The sequence below is a fragment of the Terrapene carolina genome, unplaced genomic scaffold (assembly GCF_002925995.2).
Source record: "Terrapene carolina triunguis isolate 2854851 unplaced genomic scaffold, T_m_triunguis-2.0 Scaffold210, whole genome shotgun sequence".
Classification (NCBI taxonomy): Eukaryota; Metazoa; Chordata; order Testudines; family Emydidae; genus Terrapene; species Terrapene triunguis.
The window spans coordinates 39,725,378-39,745,317 of record NW_020664561.1 but is presented as its reverse complement, the minus strand read 5'-3'; the positions used below and the strand labels follow the sequence as shown (position 1 = coordinate 39,745,317).

The window sequence follows — 19,940 nt, the reverse complement described above, 5'->3', positions numbered from 1 at the left end:
ATTTTAGGTTCTGCAATATTTGTCTTTATTAGGGTCTGATCCTGAGAGAGACTGAGCACTCATAACTTTGCCTTCACAGCAAATTGCAGGTGTACTGCACCATAGGAAATAACTTTGTGGTATCTGTAATACAGTGGTGTGATAAGTGTTGACTTTTTAATGCTGAGTTTATTTTTCTCCAAGGATTAGCAGAATCTTGGAACCTACTTCAATTAGGATTCTCTAAAGGAAGAAAATGGGGTGTTGAGGAATTGATGGAATGTACAATTACATTCTAAAGCTGAAGTTACAAAGGGTCTTGCTTTATTCTTGTCAAAACTTTCTAGAAAAAATAATTTCAAACCAACCTGATAACTTTCTTTGACAGGGTAACAAGCCTTGTGGATAGGGGAGAAGTGGTAGATGTGGTATATCTTCACTTTAATAAAGCTTTTGATACTGTCTCGCATGACCGCCTCATAAACAAACTAGGGAAATGCAACCTAGATGGAACTACTATAAGGTGGGTGCAAAAGCGATTGGAAAACCGTTCCCAAAGAGTAGTTATCAGTGGTTCACAGTCATGCTGGAAGGGCATAATGAGTGGGATCCAGCACGGATCAGTTCTGGATCCGGTTCTGTTCAATATCTTCATCAATGATTTAGATAATGGCATAGTGAGTACACGTATAGTTTGCAGATGATACCAAGCTGGGAGGGGTTGCAAGTGCTTTGGAGGATAGGATTAAAATTCAAAATGATCTGGACAAACTGGAGAAATGGTCTGAAGTAAACAGGATGAAATTCAATAAGGACAAATGCAAAGTACTCCACTTAGGATGGAACAATCAGTTGCACACATACAGAATGGGAAATGACTGCCTAGGGAGGAGTACTGTGGAAAGGGATCTGGGGGTCTGTAGCGGGGTGCTTACCCTGCTCCTGCCTGGAAGGGCTTAAAACAACCCTGGCAGAGGTCTGCAGCTCTAAAAGCTGGGCTGATTAGGGAAGTAGCCACAGCTGGGCCACGCCCCAATCAGGCCACAGCTGGGCTGTATAAAAAGGCTGGGAGCCAGAGGCCAAGGAGTCTCTCTCTGCATTTAGAGAGAGAAGGGCCTGGCTCCAGGGAGCTAGACAGGGTACCTGTAGTGGAGCAGGTCTGGGGAAAGGCTGAGGAGCTGGGGGGCACCAGCCTGGAAAGCCCCAGGCTGCGGCCTAGTATTAGGCCAAGGGGTACTGGGGGTTGCAGAGGGCAGCCCAGGGCGAGTCCAAGGGAGCAGGTCCAAACCCCCCTTGCCAGTGATGAGTGGCCTATACTGCAGTCTGCCCCAGGGAGCGGGGGCTAGTTGGTGACTGGCAGTGGCCTAGTGCTGAGGCAAGGTGGGGATAGTGGGTGGGGGTTCCCCAGGGAGGGGAGACCCAGATCTGTGGGGTACTGCCAGGGGGCAGCATCCCAGTAATAGGGGCACTGGGTCCTGGGAGGGCCACGGGCGTCAGAAGAGGACAAGGTGGATCACTGGCCTGCAGAGGGCGCTCCAGAGGCTGGTGAGCTAATTCCCTGGACGACCAGCAGGAGGCGCTGCAGGGGTGAGTCCACTCCTCTACAGGGTCATAGTGGATCACAAGCTAAATGAGTCAACAGTGTAACACTGTTGCAAAAAAAGCGAACATCCTTCTGGGATGTATTAGCAGGAGTGTTGTAAGCAAGACATGAGAAGTCATTCTTCTGCTGTACTCTGCGCTGATTAGGCCTCAACTGGAGTATTGTGTCCAGTTCTGGATGCCACATTTCAGGAAGGATGTGGACAAATTGGAGAGAATCCAGAGAAGAGCGACAAAAATGATTAAAGGTCTAGAAAACATGACCTCTGAGGGAAGACTGAAAAAATTGGGTTTGTTTAGTCTGGAAAAGAGAAGACTGAGGGTGGGACATAACAGTTTTCAAGTACATAAAAGGTTGTTACAAGGAGGAGGGAGAAAAATTGTTTTTCTTAATCTCTGAGGATAGGCCAAGAAGCAATGGGCTTAAATTGCAGCAAGGGCGGTTTAGGTTGGACATTAGGAAAAATTTCCTAACTGTCGAGGTGGTTAAGCACTGGAACAAATTGCCTAGGGAGGTTGTGGAATCTCCATCATTGGAGATTTTTAAGAGAAGGTTGGACACACACCTGTCAGGGATGGTCTAGATAATACTTAGTCCTGCCATGAGTGCAGGGGACTGGACTAGATGACTTCTCAAGGTCCCTTCTAGTACTATGATTATCATCTTCAAAGAATTTTTACAAACATTCAACACCCCTCAAAAGTTGGTAAGCTGTAGGGTGACCAGATGTCCCGATTTTATAGGGACAGTCCCGATATTTGGGGCTTTTTCTTACATAGGCTCCTATTACCTCCCCACCCCTTGTCCCGATTTTTCACACTTGCTATCTGGTCACCTTGGTAAGCTGATGGGGAATCTGAGGCGCAGAGAGGTTAAGTGACTTGGCAAGTGTGTCAATATCAGAGCTAGGCTTAGAACTCAGGAGTTCCTGTCTCCCAATCCTGTGCTTAGACCACCTCACTCTCAGTGACACCAGATACTACATGGATATATTTTAAAAAATCCAATCTTTACTCATTTTAATTAAAATGCTTAGAGAAAATCATGTACTTAACCTTATTATTTCCACAAATTAAACCCACTCTCACATATTTTAGTATTATAATTTATGCTTTTTTTAATTAACCTGTTACAGTGTTGCCAATATTATTTTTAAATGGATCAAAGAGACATTTTATTCAATTTCTCTCACACAGAGGTAATTAGACTTGACATTTCTGAAATTCAAAACATTGTCCTTTTTGGAAATAAAATCATATTTTTCACCCACCCTTAAACCTTGTTCTCCTGTTTCTCCAGCACTGCCAGCAGGTCCGATGTCTCCCTGGAATATGCAATATGAAAATTAAACTATTGAACTGCTGGGAACAAATTGTCTCTAATGAGAATTACTGATGATGTTGAGTATTCTTTGACATTTTCTTTATTATTGCTTAATTGCCTAATAAGCTAAATAGACAGAGACTTGATTTCCTTTTACTTAATTCAGCGAAGAATTTATGCAATATAGACGAAAACAATCCCACCATCTACCTTTGCACCTGGTTCTCCTTGCAGGCCAGGCTCTCCCTCAGGGCCAGGAGGTCCCTATATGGTACAGAAGCTACTGTTACACATTATCACCAAGAATGGTTTCATAGCTATCAAATAAAACAGTAAAGATCCAAACACAAAAACTGTGATGTACGAGGACAGCTACATGACTGAAAAACAAAAGCAAGTTGTGTTCTTTGGCCTAGCCTGAGACGTGCAGTATTAAGGGAGAATGCAGTGTGGTAGAGGTTCAGGAATACACCACGGACTCAACAGAATCATTAATCCCGTATCTTTCATAATGAAACACATGTATTATAAGCACAACTCTGCATTTTGCAACCTTGTTCCCAGACCCCGACTTACAATTCCAGCAGTTTTTAAACCACTAGCCAAATGCATGCTTAGGAGGATCTATGTGTAGGTCCACAACCTACAGAGTTACTGACACCTGCTTGTTTCTTTCAGAGTTTAAATTTTAATAGTAATAAAAATAATAATAATAATACAAAACAGATCAGAAGGGCATGGTCATGGGTGTTTGGCAAAGAGCATTTCTTTTGAATGAGCCAAATGTAATTATTTGTGAATGAGCTCACGCCTCAGCTACTCCATTGCAAATGTGATTAATAGCTCCTCTCATGTTTCTTTCAAAGAGATATTAATAAAACCAAAACCAACCCCCCCAAACAGGACCACAAGCAAAGTAGAGAACTGCATGCAGCTGCTTTTTCATCCATCGCTGGCAAGGGACATAATGACTTGAAGAGTAGTTATCCGTGGTTTGCTGTGAAACAGGGACGCTGTATTTTGTGGGGTCTCGCAGTGGCCTGTCCTGGGTGCGCTACTATTCACTAATTTTTACTAATGACTTAGAGAATGGAGTGGAGAGTATACTGATAAAACTTGTGGGGACAGCCAGCTGAGAGGGATTACAAGCACTTTGGAGGGCAGAATTAGAATTCAAAATGACCTTGATAAATTGGAAAGTTGGTCTGAAATCTAAAAGAGGAAATTCAATAAAGACAAGTGCAAAGTACTACACTTAGAAAAGAAAAATCAAATGCACAAATACAAAATGGGGAATAACTGGCTAGGCAACAGTACTGAATCACAAATTGATTATGAGCCAATAATGTGACACAGTTGCAAAAAAGTCGTTATCTTTCTGGGGTGTATTAACAGGAGTATGATATGTAAGACACAGAAAGTAACAGTTCCACTGTACTCAGCACTGGTGAGGCCTCAGCTGGAGTGCTATGATCAGTTTTGGGTGCCATATTTTATGACATGGACAATGTGAGAGAGGCTAGAGGAGAGCAACAAAAATAATAAAAGGTTTGGAAAACCTGATCTGTGAGGGAAAGTGAAAAAAACTCGGCATATTTAGAATTGAGAAAAGATGACTAAGGGGGCCTTGATATCGGTCTTCAAATATATTAAGGGCTGTTATAATGAGGATGCTGATCAATTGTTCTCCATGTCCACTGAAGGTTGGAGAAGAAGTAATGGGCTTAATCTGCAGTGAGAGAGATTTACTTTAGATATTCTGAAAAGCTTTCTAACTACACCTCTACCTCGATATAACGCTGTCCTCGGGAGCCAAAAAATCTTAGCGCGTTATAGGTGAAACCGCGTTATATCGAACTTGCTTTGATCCACCGGAGCGCGCAGCCCCGCCCCCCCCGGAGCACTGCTTTACCGCGTTATATCCGAATTCGTGTTATATCGGGTCGCGTTATATCGGGGTAGAGGTGTATAAGGATACTTAAGCACTTGGAACAGGTTACCAAGGGAGGATGTGGCATCCCTGTTATTGGAGGTTTTAAAGAACAGGTTAGACGAACATCTGTCAGTGATGATCTAGGTGTACCTGGTCCTGCCTCAGCATGGGGGGATGGACTAAATGACCTCTTGGAGTCCCTTCCAGCCCTTAAGATTTCTAGTTGCAAACCTCCAGCCATGGATAGGTGTAAACTGACTAACTGCAAAGGGAATGGTGTTGCTTCTGGAAAAGTGCTGCACTCAATAAATGTACCATTGTCCTTCCAGATGAAGATACCCTGAGATCAGGTTTGCAGAAGCCACTGGCATCATTACATCCTTTTTTTCTTTCAAATTATTGTTTGCAACAGCCATAAGCAATGGAGAATCTCTTAATTACATATGATATTCAAGTTCACTGTAGGTAACACAAATATAGTTTTTGAATACGTTATTAAGGTACATTCTCTGGCTTAAGTTTCTGTTGGAATTTATTATAAATAAATAAAGACAAAGCATAAAAAACTCACCTCAAAACCCATTTCTCCTGCAGGGCCAGCATCACCTTTTTGTCCTCTTGGGCCCTAGCATTAAACAAAATCTTCTGTATATATAATTCAGTTATATTTAGGCAATACATAATATTAACTGTATAATATAATACACTATATGAATGTATCATGTTTAACTGCCAGCTGGCATAATCAAGTATATCTTATTTTGCTTCATCATTGTGTTTCCTTCCAAATTCTGTGACTGATGTTAGTCCCTGTAAGGGCACATTGTTACCAGCAGTGAAGACTTCATTGCCTCTCTTGACATAGAAGGACAGCACTGGTCTCTCTTCTCTTGAACCAGAAGTAAATTCTAATCTAAACTATATTCTTCTCTTGATTAATGGAGACTTTGTTTAATTAAGACTTATTTAATTCTTCGTCTGTTTTGTTTTGCAGAAAAGCCTACAGTCTGCTATGGAATTAACTTAAAACAACTACTGTATGTTTCATTTTATGGATTTAACAATGTTTACACAGGACAGTCACTGAGGTGTAAGGGACTGCAGACTGGAGCCTTTTGGGCAGTTTCAGTAAGTAACTATGCTATGAAGCAGTGTTCTTGTAAGCCAATATACTGTAAGTAAAGACACTGTAACATCTAAGGGATGCATTTCTAAAGCAGTGTGCATGATCTGTGTGTACACGTCCGGTTATCCATATTCTGTAACAGTGAGATTTGTGTGCCTAACTTTCAATTAGAGTTAGCTTCTAGACATCTAAGAACTCCACCCCTTGGCCCACACTCTATAACAGGACAAACCAAAACCCTGGATGTAGCCATCCCTGATTTCTGGGGACATTCAGAATCAGATCCAGACCTAAACACTGTGGTCTGGACCTGTCTGTGTTTTAAAGAAACCCCTTCAATGCTAAAGTAAACAAGATTTTTGGTGCTACATCTATATGTGCAATATAAGCCTTCCAAGCAGCTAATTTCCCTGTACACCTTCTCAGGACATGGATTGTGCATGTGGTCTTCTTGTTCCTGTTGACTTGCTAATATTAATTAAAGCAGCCTCTTCCTCTTTTCCGGCACTGGAGCTAATTAGATATTGCTGGGAAGATTTCAACGGGGTATCCCTACATTACTCAGCAATGTCATTTAAGTACAATCAACAACTAAGAACTGCAATGAATACACCATTAGGAATCTATCCAGGCTGAACCAGGATTGCTTTGGTTTTGGCTTGCAGCACCTCTGTAGTCTTCCTCAGCTTTACTGTCATAAAGCTTAAGTCTGATTTAGGAGCCAAATATCTCCACACTATTCCCACGGAGCTCAGACTTCTGGCTTGGCAATATACCTCTCCCCCATGACTCCCATGGAACACCAGAAGCCAAACAAATCCAGGAACATTTTGAATAATGCTGAGACTGCTTTCAATTCTAATCAAAAGACAGTTTGTAACCAATTACTGTACTAACAGATGTCTGACACATAGGTGAAATGAATCATTTACTTTACATTAAACAAACTAAATTAAATTGCTAAACAAACTTAACAGTTTAAGGATTTTTCTCTAAAAATATTTCCTTGCTTTTTGCAGAGAAGCCAGTGACAAGGCCTCTGAAGCTACCTTACATGCAGCAACCAACTGACTGAGGAAGAAGGCAGACTGCTTGGATAAATCCTCAGAAAAAAACATTTTATTTTGCAATATCCTGTGTCATTTACTTAGCCCTCTTTGAAACTATACACACAATTTCCCAACCAAATCCACTTAAATGTCTGACATAACATGCAAATAGTTAGCTCCTGGACACAATTGAGACTTTTCTTACTTGCTGCATTTCACTCATAGATTCTACAATGATCAGCAGAGTAGAAATGTAGATTGACTGGAGTAGAGTAGGTGTCTTTAGATTACATAAGTGTGCTTGCTGGCCCATATATAAACATGAAAATCAGGCTCATGCTGACAGTATAGTGGGAGGATGAACACACATACTATGATTTAGAATTTGTAAGGCTCTCAGATACCACAGATTGGAGCAAAGTATAAATTGCCTAGGCTGGTAGGCGAGTTAGACTAGATTAGATTAGATGAAAGACACACAATGAAGGGGATCCAAACTAATAATAATAAACATTAGAATATACAACGCTTAGTGGAGATTTTCTATAAAGTGAAATATATTTGTTTTTATAAGCTAGCTATCTACTTCTAGCAGGAAGTGAGTTAGAATATGCAGATTAAAATGTATCAAAGGAAATTTACTTAAATAATTTATCTTAGGCTGTCAGACTTTTCCACTGTTTTAGCCCAAATAATTACGTAATGACCACCTGAAGGAATCCATGTCATTCTATGGATTTATAGGCATCAGTTCAGCACTTAAAAGAATACAGTATACTGTAAATCTTAAGATTATATCAACAATGTACTTCTATGCCATTTTCTACAAAAAGTAATTTTTTCATAGGCAACAAAAATAAAATATAAAAAGTTATTTGACAAGTTTTTATGTTTTGCAAAATAAAATGGCAGCCTTATAGCGAGTCCCACCATGAAAACACACACTACTACATTATATTTATAAACTTGCGACTTGGCTTTAGAGTTGTTGATGTAACAGCATTCTTGCCGTGTTTATACCTTCCAGCCGATTGTATATAGTTACTGCCTCTCTATATGGTCTTTTGTTATAGTATTAGCCACATAAAAGTGTGTGGGGCTTTGTAATAATAAAAATAAGAACAGCAAACCATTCAGGAAAAGAATGCCTGAGGTTTATTAAAACAGACTCTTTTTTGTTAGAGCAGTAACCTGCCAAGTATATGCGGTTCCAGAATAACTAGCATAAAACTTGGCTGAAAATAACAAGGAAACCATCAATGTCTACATTTAAAGTTCTATTTACATACTACGTCATATAGTATGTCTGTCTCTAAGCAGTGTGAAGCCACATAATATAATGGACCAGATTCTGCCACTGTTACTCATGTTGAGCTACCCAAAGAAAGGGCTGCAGAATCTGTTCCAAAGTAGTCTTGGCGCAGTTTCCAAAAGTAGTGACAGTTCCAAACCTTGATAGAGTGGAAGTCGAGTTATCAGGGAATTAAGTACAATATATAAAAAGCCTTATCAGGAAAGTATGGTGATCAACTTACTGGCTCTCCCACAGGGCCTCTGTCACCCGTGTTTCCAGGAGGTCCGGGCAAGCCCTAAGAGAAACAAAATGAATAGGAAAAAGATCTGTTTCAAATTCTGTAAAAAGCCACTTCCTTCCCACTTCTGTACACCCAGCAACTCCCTCAAAACATCGCTCTAGAAATGTGCTTAGCCTTCTCCTATGTGATCTGTGTTATTACGTCAGCTCTTGTGATTCATGAGTGAGCTGACGCCTGCTTGTGCTTCATTTACTTAGGGGTGGCTGGTTTGCTGATTTGCCATTTGAAATCTTAACAGACTCCTGCGGTTCACACGTGACCTAACAACAGTGTTAAGGGACTCTTTGTCCCTCAAACAGTATATGTGGGATTAATTGGACAAGTCTCAGGCTTTACACCATAGCAACACAGGCAAGTTCTGCTCAACTGTTTCACAGAACCCCATTTCCATCCATGAAGAGGAGATATAGAAGCACAATGGCAACCTTTAACACTCTGCAAAAACGTTACTTGTTCCTACAGACAATCTTTCTTCAACCTAAAGGTGTTTTGCTCTATTTGTTCCTTTGGTATAAACACCAGAGTCTGTGAAGAAATGAAACACAGAGCTCTCAACTATACATTATTTTTTGTCTGTCACAGATCACTCAAGTGAAAATGCCCCTCGAATTCATTAAAGGTCCTTGGGAACAGGAAAGAAAAAAACAGAAGAGATGGTAGAAAGCAAGAGGCAGCATTCATCGTGCTGCAGCAGTAGGAGCAAGATACATTCCTGCCCTATTGTCTAGCCAGCTTTATTGCCTGCCTGGGGAATGAGACATAGTCTGCTTAGTCACTCATGGGACTTCCTTAGCTATTTCTTTGACCTGTTTGGCAGATTAACCCATCTTTTCATCCAGTGCGGTGGTGCCCAGCAGTTGTAATCTCAGAAGTGGGTATATTGTACACGGGAGTTTTGTGAGGCCACACTCAGTTTGTCAGTCAAAATCCACTTTGAGGTTGTAATCGGAGTCATTTATGCAGATATGAACTAGAGTGAGCTAAATAAAGGCAAGTAGAGTCAAATACTCAGTGTGTTTATTGAGTCTGAACCAGAATTTAGACTTAAGTGCAGCTATATAAAATAGAACCCTTGGGCCAACCTACCCTGCAGAATCAGCCGTAGTTCACAGATTAATACATCAGAAATGGGGGTTTCCACTGCAGCAGGGGTGCTGGAAGAATTTGTATAGTAGGGGTGCTGAGAGTCATTGAACCAAACTGTGAACCCTTTATATGATAGAAACCACTTCAAGTCGGGGAGTACGGCAGCACCCCCATTTCCAGCACCTGTGCACTGCAGTGGAATTAAAGACTATCACCAAGAGAAGTAAAGGGGACTATCAAGAGAATAACGTCTTGAATTTATTTAGCACCTTTCATCCCAATGGATCCTCAAGAACTCCACAAATAAACTGAATTACATCTACTGTAAAGATAAAGGTCACCTGGCACTAAAGTGACTTCTGGTTTGAACGACTGCAGCAATACCAGGCAACAGTGTAGAACAGGAAACAATGAAGAATACCATACCTGACTGAAACTGAAGGGGCAATTTCTACTCTGGCAAAAAATGCCATGCGGTCCTTCACAACCACGAGTGGTCAGGACCTCAGTTTTACATCTCACCTGAAAAAGGATGTGGTTTATAACTATGGGAGATTCCAAATTTTTTAAACCTAACACTGGATTTAAATAGAGAGTTGCTCAGCGACTGAAGAGAGGTGGGGCAAGGTATCTTCCTTGCCATTATTTTCCTTCTCTTATTGAGGGATGCCATTTCTTCAGTGTGTTTTCTATATGACCTCTCTACTTGTCAGCAACCAATGTGGTTTCATACTCCCTCCAAGTGAATAGTGTGAGGTGGTACACATATTACTCTGTGGAACAACTGACAGGGGGCAGCAAACTTCTAAATTCTCTAGACAAACAGGCAAAGCTATGAAGTGGCCCTGATTAAAATGGCAACCAACATTATTAGTCTTAAGTACAGCATTGCATTGGTAATATGATTGGTATTATTCTCTTGCCTCTGTTTTCCTTACTTCTTTTCTATTAGCTCACCACTCTTGAAAAGTCACTATAGTGTGACTGGTCTGTTAAACATATTACTATAGGAAAATGTGTGATTTTCACAGAAGGTTGAGCTTTGTTCTCTTATGGAAAAGCTTTTTTATTGGTATACAGTTCAAAGGAAAGATGTCCTAACATAGAGTTCCAGTTATGTTTATGAGATATACATTTTATCCCTGCAATGATCACATAACTCTACGGTAAAAGGTATAATAGTAACATTTCTTCTATACCATAGCGGCTGTCTCCTCTAAAAATGGCGATAAAACTACTCCAATGTGCATGGCAACTTCTAGCTGTCTCCCACAATTACGCAATTGTGATTTCTTCTGCTGCAATGTTCTTTTAAATTACATCCTATAGACAGTGTCTCACCTGAAAGATTACATTTCTAATAATAGACAGGATTACTATAAGATATTCCTGGGTTTCATTCCCGTATCTGCCACTGTTTGACCTTGAGCATGTCACTCTACCATCTGTGCCTTAGTTTACCCATCTGTAAAACTCAGATATAATGCCACAGAGGAATTCTGATGCTTTGTAAATTGATGTTACTAATATGCCTTAAGATCCTCAGATGAAAGGTTCTATACAAAGTAAATGCAAACCATTATTCTCAGACCTCAATGACTGGTATAAAGAAAATAATTTCCCTTGCATTTGAGTGTGAAGCAAGGTTTTGTTTTGTTTTTTGTAGCAGGGCTATAAGTTTTCAGTACTTACTGGTACTCCTGAATCACCCCTTTCTCCAGGGTTTCCAGCCTTGCCCTGGTCAAATAAAATTATTAAAAGAGAATGCTGATGTCAGATAAATTCCAAATCAATGTCAGGCAAAAATTCCTAGTGTAGGTATTAGTGCCTAATGCCCAGAACATCTCTGATACTTACAATAAGTCCATGAACACCTTTTTTCCCTGGATCACCTCTTTCTCCCTGACAAATAACCAATGATGAATGAGTTCAGTACGAATTTACTAGATTTGCCACACAGAAAACTACACATGTGGAAAAAGAAAATTACCATGGGCCAAATTGTGCCATCATTTACACCAGTATAAATGTAGAGTAACTTCACTTAAATTGATGCATCTACTATGGATTAACTCCAGTGTGAATGAGACCAGAATTCAGATCTACATGTCTACTATATACATAAAAATAAGAACCTCAGTGAAACAGAAAATTGTGAGTCCCTCACTGGATTAATAGCAAACTCAAAACTATTTCATAGTGCCCTTTACTTTCCCCCCCCCTTTTCTTTTCCATCAGTCAAGACCATGTGCTGTATAAGCGTCCTCTGCAGTATTGAACAAAACAATAAATAATTACCTTAATACCTTGTGTCCCTTGTTCTCCTGGAGGACCATCTAGACCCCTTGGCCCCTGAAAATTAAACAAGTGATTTCTGGTTTTAATTATAAACTACTGTCAGTAACTACTCTAGAGATTTAACAGAAAGATACCACATCAGCTTTACAATTGAATGGAAAACTACCCATTCTCTTAGCATGGAGCTCTGAAATTCCACATGATGAAAAGCACTTTTTATTTTGTTAAATATGAAATAAAGCATCAACTATTATAAAATCAGTTTCCAGCTTGCTGTAATATGAGTCTAAAAAGAATGTCTTCACTGTTTAATAGTTAATCAAGATGTTTAACCTGCTTGAAGGCAAACTCTATTTCTATGCTCCCAATTTGCATGTGCAGACAAAACCTGCATTTGCAAGTATAACTGATTATTTGGATGCTCACATTTGGTCATGTTATCAGCTGAATGTGCAAAAATTGGTCTAGGACTGAACATCTGGCCTTTAAAATTTAGATAGTACAGTTCTTCTGATGTTAAACCAATATAAAGCCAAATAGAAATGGTAAACTATTTTTCAGCAGGGGCTTACATATTGCTAGATTAACTAAAGTCTCTTGAAAATTGAGATTTTGTAATACCAACATATGAACAAAGTATAACTTACAATATTACACTGTATATTGCATTACAATTCATATCTGTAAAATGGGAATAATGATATTTACCTCCTTTGTAAAGCACTTTGGGATCTATAGATGAAAAGTGCTGTATAAGACCTAAGTACTATTATTATTAGATATTAGCAAATGTTTAAAGTCAAAATATTCAAAAGTGTTTGTTTAAAATTAGGCATCTGAGTCCATAAGTAGGCATATAAATCAAAGCAACCAAAAGTAGCTAATGACCAAAATGGTAGGGGATATCTCATTCATACTGACAACGGAGGTTGTTTTTATGATTCTAAACATTAGAACCATTTGGATATTGACAATAAATTTAAGACAACTTAATACAGATATAGAACAAGTAAATCCTGACCACCAGATCTTCATCGGCATTTAAGGACTCGATGAATTATGCTCTTCAGATATGGTCAGAACAGTATTATTTCAGGATGTTTCATTTAACAACGTTAAAAGCAAAATAAGATCTGCAATATCATACAGCAAAGTGAACTGAGGTGTACAGAAGAAAACAGTTTGTAGTTTCAAGTGCACAGAACATGGCTGAGTAACACTTCTACATAGTTTAGAGTTTCCTACATCGTTGGCCACCTGTTCTTCAGATCGCATGCTACATTGTTCCATCTAGACGGTCATGCAGGATTTCTACATAGTCATGAGAGTGATATTATACACAGTATTTTTCTAGTTGGTAATTACAAGAACTCAGATGAAAGCATGTTGTGTAAGACTCAAGACTGAGAACAACATGCTGCAGCTGCAAGCAATGTCTAAGTGTTGTTCTCAGTCTTCACACTTGTATTTGCTTAGGGGAGAACAGTCGGAAGACCCTCTCCTTGGGTACCTGGGACCAGGCTGTTCTCAGAAGAGCACTATGTTTAGCTGGTTTTGCCTGGCTCACTTTCTCTCTAAAACATGTCTGACTCACATACGTTCCTCTTGCATCACGGAATTCTGTTTGATCAGACTTGGATTTAATAATATAAATCAAGGGCTAGATCAGGAGGTTGTGAGGTTATTACATGGGGGGTCATGAGCTGTCAGCCTCCACCCCAAACCCCGCTTTGCTTCCAGCATTTATAATGGTGTTAAATATATAAAAAGGTGTTTTTAATTTATAAGGGGGGTCACACTCAGAGACTTGCTATGTGAAAGGGGTCACCAGTACAAAAGTTTGAGAACCACTGGGCTAGATCCTGACAGGTGCGGTGCATCCATCTCTCTGACACCCGAGAGAGTGACAGGTGATCAGTGACTCTCGGGAACCGAATATGTTCAGAATCATGCGGGATGGGGCTCCTAAACTGCACACCTTATGAGAAAAGGGATATTCCTGCACTTCCGTTTCTGGCAGGAAAATGAAAATCAGTGGGAAAGGTAAGTTGGCTAAAGTTTTCGAAACCCCACTAGTTTTTGGCACAGGTTTCGGGAGCAGTTCTTATATCATTCCAACCACCTATCCTGCCCATATCTAATAAACAACTGAGCATATAATGATGTGTAATGCACCAAACAAATCACTCAGTAGGTTGTATGTAACTTGAACTCTGATTCTGGGGCCAACTTTGCTTCCGCTGAAGTCATTGACGAAGCTCATTAAATATTGCAGGGCTGGGCGCAAAACCAGCCTTAGTATGTACTTATTGTGGAAGGCGATTAGATACCATGGTGATAAAAACCTAGACAGACCGGTAGTTATTTTGAGGCTTGCTGCTGCAGGCATTGAAGACCCCCATCTTTCACTGAAATCAGGCATCCCAGGAGTGGCCCTCATTTTGCACACTGCAAGTAGAACAACTACAACAGAAACACCTCTGTGCCAGAAAGAACATGCTCACTTCTTCTCCTACCTTCTTTCCAAAGCCACACAGCTCACAGCAGAAGCACCGCCAGCTTTTTTGCCACCGTAGGCGGCAGAAGGTCCCGCCCCCGAAATGCCGCCCCTGACAGAGGCGGCGAAAGGTCCCGCACCCGAAATACCGCCGACGACCGCCAGCCACCGCGGTCACCGTCCCCCAAATGTTAGTGCCCTAGGCGACCGCCTAGGTCGCCTAATGGGTTGCGCCGGCCCTGGCTCACAGAAATGAACAACAAAAGGAAGCGTTGTCTGAAATATATGGTTTTTCATCAACTAGGAAAATCTAATCTCTAAAATTTTCCTACCTAAAAACAAAAATCCACTGGGAATAATGTATGTTTTCTAAACTGTTATGAAGAGCAAAGGAACAGAGAATGTGGAAGTAACTTTCAAAGGAAAATGGGAGTAAAAGAGTGAACAAAAGTACACATTTCCTTGCCGAAAAAAGGCCTGATCCAAAGCAGACTGAAGACAATGGAGAGGCTCCCACTGATTTCAATAAGCTTTGGATCAGACCCAAAGATTCCCTGATTTTAAAAGGGAGCTTGGCCTACATAAGAGTACATGATTGGACTCCATGTGAGATTATATAACCTTTTAATCCTGATTATTACATTATTATTCAGTGTAATTTAGAAGAAAAAAAAACAAGACTCAGCAGAATGTCTGATTATTGCCCCTACTTTCTCTATCACTGTCTGAGTTCTAGTCTAACATTCTTTGATTCCTAACAGCCTGTACACACCACAACAAAATGTTCCATACATTTCTATAGGAGAAGAAAAATAATCCCACCAAAAACTCCTAGGATGCCCATAAGAAGATAATTTATCATTTTAATGAAGGAACTACAAAAACAAAAGCTAAATTAATCCCAACTCTGGGATTCCCAATGCATCGTCCTGAGTGTCTATTTTTCACATTGTAAGCTCTTCTTCACCTTTGGTTTTGCATAGCACCAAGCACACTCTTACAGCTATTCAAATAAATGGTACTTGTTACAGAGAACTCTCAACTAAAAGTCATGTACATTCCTAAGTGTTATTACAAAACCCATGTATCTACTTACACAATATTCATAATTTTATTCCTCTCCCCAATGTGTAAAGCAGTCTTAGTTCCATATTATCTTGTTCTGAATTGCTTGATCATGTCATCTAATACTCATACTGCATGCAAACTTGCTTGCAATGAATATATAGGGCAGGCTGGGTAGACTTACTGGAAATCCTCATTTGTCTGTCTTATCTGATAGTAGTACCAGGTGGTACTCAGACTTTTCTAAGGGAGAGCAGAAGAAGGAGACACATTAGTGATGGAGAATCCCAGAGAGGGCAAGTAGACAGGTCAGTAAGCTAAAGAAGGGTTGGAAGTTGAAGGGAGAGTCAAGAATGCATCACACAAGGAAGCAGTCAAATAAGCAAGAGAAGACACTGGAAAGGGGGAAAATCAGAATACTAAGCAGAGCAGTGCAGAATGTAGAGAAACTAAATAGGGAGGGTGAATGATCTGGGGTACGTCATGCACACATTGAATTTTTGCTGGACATAGAGCCACCACTGTTTTAAGTGAAGTTGACTTCAGTTGTCTATTCATTAGGAAGAACTTAACAATTGCTTCAAACATGACTAATCAAATGACAGCTAATCAAAATAAAACTCGGGGGCAAGAACTAGAAGCCAAGGACTAGGTTTTGGAACAATGTAATTTAATTATAAAATGAAAACAAAATAAAGGAAATGAACATGATGTCCAGTGATACTAGATATTGTATTAACCTCTTGTCTGCCACAGGGCAAAGAATATGAATCCAAAGAAAGGGCAGTTGTATATTCTATCAAAAGCAGAGCATCATTCCTATAAATACTACTGTGTGACTCATTATTGGCACAGTTAACCTCGATCAAATAGAATTAGTATCATTCCCTACAGTAGCTAGTGCAGAATGAAATACACACAATTTGGCTGCAGTTATTTAATATAGGCTGCATATTGTACGAGTCTACGAACTGCAGAGTTGGGCAATACAGCTGCCAAGTGATCACTACTGCTTTTTTTCTTTGGCATAGGTTCAGCTTTATTTTGAGGAGGGAATATATTATCATGCATGTTTATGATGATTTAATCATAATTAACCAAGGAATATTTGCCTGACAAAACAAACAAATAAATAAATAAATAAACAGCACTCATTCCCACCCTTTCTCCTAAACATAGGAAAAAGAGTCAACACAGCATACTCTGTTCCCCCCCCCCCACAAGTTTAATATGCAAGAACAATGGAAAGTTATATTAGTTTTAAAACCTCTTGCCTTGAACAATTAAGGATACACACTTACATTCACCCCTTAGTAACATATCACAGAGCCTGTCTGATTTTTGTCCACATGCACATAGATCACACGTTCTCCCTTGCTCTTAATTCAGTACCAAGCAGAATATACTGAACCCATCTCAATGACTTATCAGTCGTCTTCTTACCATTCCCTGCCATGCAAAAGCTATCATGTTTATACAGCTAGTATATCATCTTTAATTTGCAAGGACACATCCTTATTAAACATAGGCAAAGAATGCTAACAGTGAAAATTCCCCCTGATTTCAATGAGAGTTTTGCCCATGCAAGGACATCAGAAGTTGGTCCATAATGTATATTTTATCATTACCAAATAAAAAGGAGACTGGTTATATTAGCAGAAAGAGCAGAGGTTATAGTAAGAACAAAAAGAAGCTCTGGCACCTCATGTTTTAGGTTATGTCTACACTAGAGCGGGAAGGTGTACATTCCAGCTCCAGGAGACATATCTGCACTAGCTCTAGTGTGCTAAAAATAGAAGTGTAGCTGCAGTGGCACAAACAGTTGGAGGACTTGGCTGCTCTGAGTACAATCCTGTCTGAGACCACAGGTACACTCGGGGTGGCTATGCTTCTATTTTTACCATGCTAGCTAGTGTAGCTATGGCTCCTTGAGCTGGAAGTTCTACCACCTGCTCTACTGTAGACATACTCTGAGATTTCTATTGCATAAATTAGCTTGCATCATGGCAGTATGGTACTAACAGCTCTCCTGACTGATATCTTGGTACTAGTGAGCCGGCACAGCAGCTAGCAGGAAGAACAGCTTCATTACTGTAAGCATGGCCTTTTTATACTTCCAGTAACACCTCTCCTGGGTTCATACAAGCTCTCAAGTTCACCCACCGTAAGAAGAGTGACTCCCCTCCTCAAGTACAATTATCCCCACCTCACCAAGTATCAATGTGTCCTACCCGAGAGGAGCCACCAGCGTGGCAACCTCTATATTCCCTTGTCACAAGTGCAACATTTAAAGAATAAAACATGGGTTGCTGCAGGACCAGAACCAACAGTTCCCATGCTACGGCTGCTGTTCCTATCTCTGGCCTCTCCACCATTGGCAGGTGACTTGCCCCTCCACAATGACTTTAGCTGGGATGACTTTAGCAAAGTCTTAAGCATGAAGTGGTGAAATACTGTAGAAGCTAGATGAGACACTTACTTGGTAAACAGCACACCAAATGGCACAGCAAAGAGAGAATGAAGGAACAACTGATCTTTTCTTCAGCTAGTCAGAATTCCCCCATGTACGGAAGACTGCATAGCTGGATAGTCTTAACAAAATTGGACTGCTGGGTAGTCTTAAATGCTAAATGGCTGCTCAGGGGTAAATGGTGTATGGTATAAAGCCATTTCATTGTGTAACAATGCAGCAATAGCTGGTCACTGCTATTAAAACTTCCTATAAATTCCAGCTGTGAAGATGTGATCCGTTCTTTTATTTATACACAAAGGAGAATTTTCATATGCTCTTATTTAATTTTTGCATGCAACTTGCTGTATGTGCCCTTTTAAATCCTGCCACACATAGCTCAGTGTTCCGATACAGCTTTCATTTAATCCAAAGGTGACATCTTCAGTTTTAAGTGGTCTCTATATATTTTTCATACATTAATCCTATATTGGGCCCGATCCTGCAGTCTAGAATGCAGGCAAAATTCCTATTGGCTTCAATGGGGAGGTTAGCTTGAACAAAGACTGCAGCACTGGGATCATTTTGTAACAAGTTCTAATGAAGCTACTTTTAGCAGTGCAGTGTCCTGCTGCCTCCCCATTTCTGGAGCCTTTTTCCAGTGGGGAAAGGCTCTGGTAGGGAGGCAATAGGGAAAGGCTCCAGCACTCCCTGCTGCCAAGCCTTTCCCCATTGCCTCCCCCTGGCAGAGCCTTTCACTGACATGTGCAGCTACATGCTGCAGTGTGAATGCAGCCTGTTTTTCGCTGTGGTTTGTTGCTCTACATACCATTCATGTTGCTGCAAGTCGTGTCTCATTAGGTGCTTCCCACAGTTCACTTGATGATTTTCTGAGCTAAATTATGTATGACTGTTTTCACATGTAAATTTATCTAACCAGTTCTGAACATTCCTAGGTGTTGTGGTTTTAGGAGGATTTTAAAGATTATTCATTGTTTAGTTAAAAGGTATACTATTATTGTTAAATCAACAAATACATCCCCAAATTGTAACATTTTATTTCCTCAACCTTTTAAATCACATCTACAAAGTAATATTTTAGAAGGCCAAATCCATTGTTATTAATGAAGTAGGAATGCAAGCACCCTATTTTCATAGGATTATAGCAATTCTCTTTGGTGGGATTTGAAGATGCTTTTGTCTGTGAGCAGTTGAAGTTTTAAGTTAATTTCTTAATCCTGCAACCCTAACTCAGACAAATCTTCCACTTAAATAGCAGTTTTATTTGAGTTAGACGAGCAGAATCAGACCTATAATGTACCAGATTTAGAAAGTCCATCACAATCTCATGGTTTTATGTGTAGAATAACTATACAGGAACATCTAATGTTAGCACAGGCCCTTAGGGCTAATATAGACACTTTTAGATGAAAAGTGGATATGCGTACATGTTTCAACTCAGCTTCACATATTTGATCAAGTGTAAAAGACTAGGATAAATTATTCTGTATATCTCATCCTAAAGAAAAGAAAACATTGACGTGGCATTTCCAGTTAGAAGCAGCTTCATAATAAGGTTTATTATTACCCCAGTTCCTAACTTTTAGCAGAGATTATACATTTTATATGCAGTATTTCACAAATGGTTCATATGTATTGTACTAGCAAAACAGAAGCAAATTACAACAGATTATTTTGAAGAGGAAACCATAATTGAAGGGAGAAGAACATTATAGGCAACTTTCTCTAATGAAAAAGTAGTATATTCTTAGTACTATATAAAGTATATTTCAAATATATTGGAAATAAATATAAAATAACACTTTTTTCTAAATATCTTATGTAACATTGTATAAGGCAGTAATAATAATGAAAGAAAAATTTAAAAGAATATATAGGTCACATACTTTTGTGATGCAAAACAAGTTTACTAAACT

General features: G+C 39.8%; 1 protein-coding gene across 1 annotated transcript in view; it reads right to left on the bottom strand.

Annotated features, from left to right (window-relative positions):
* The window catches only part of LOC113407190 (collagen alpha-1(XXIV) chain-like), a 238,741-nt gene that overhangs the window by 60,207 nt on the left and 158,594 nt on the right, over positions 1 to 19,940 (bottom strand). The window contains exons 29-35 of the mRNA XM_026655329.1: positions 11,993 to 12,046; positions 11,552 to 11,596; positions 11,387 to 11,431; positions 8,549 to 8,602; positions 5,410 to 5,463; positions 3,116 to 3,169; positions 2,853 to 2,906 (exon numbers count right to left, since the gene is read on the bottom strand). Of these exons, the coding sequence (XP_026511114.1) occupies positions 2,853 to 2,906; positions 3,116 to 3,169; positions 5,410 to 5,463; positions 8,549 to 8,602; positions 11,387 to 11,431; positions 11,552 to 11,596; positions 11,993 to 12,046 (360 nt within the window). The remainder of the gene's footprint in view (positions 1 to 2,852; positions 2,907 to 3,115; positions 3,170 to 5,409; positions 5,464 to 8,548; positions 8,603 to 11,386; positions 11,432 to 11,551; positions 11,597 to 11,992; positions 12,047 to 19,940) is intronic.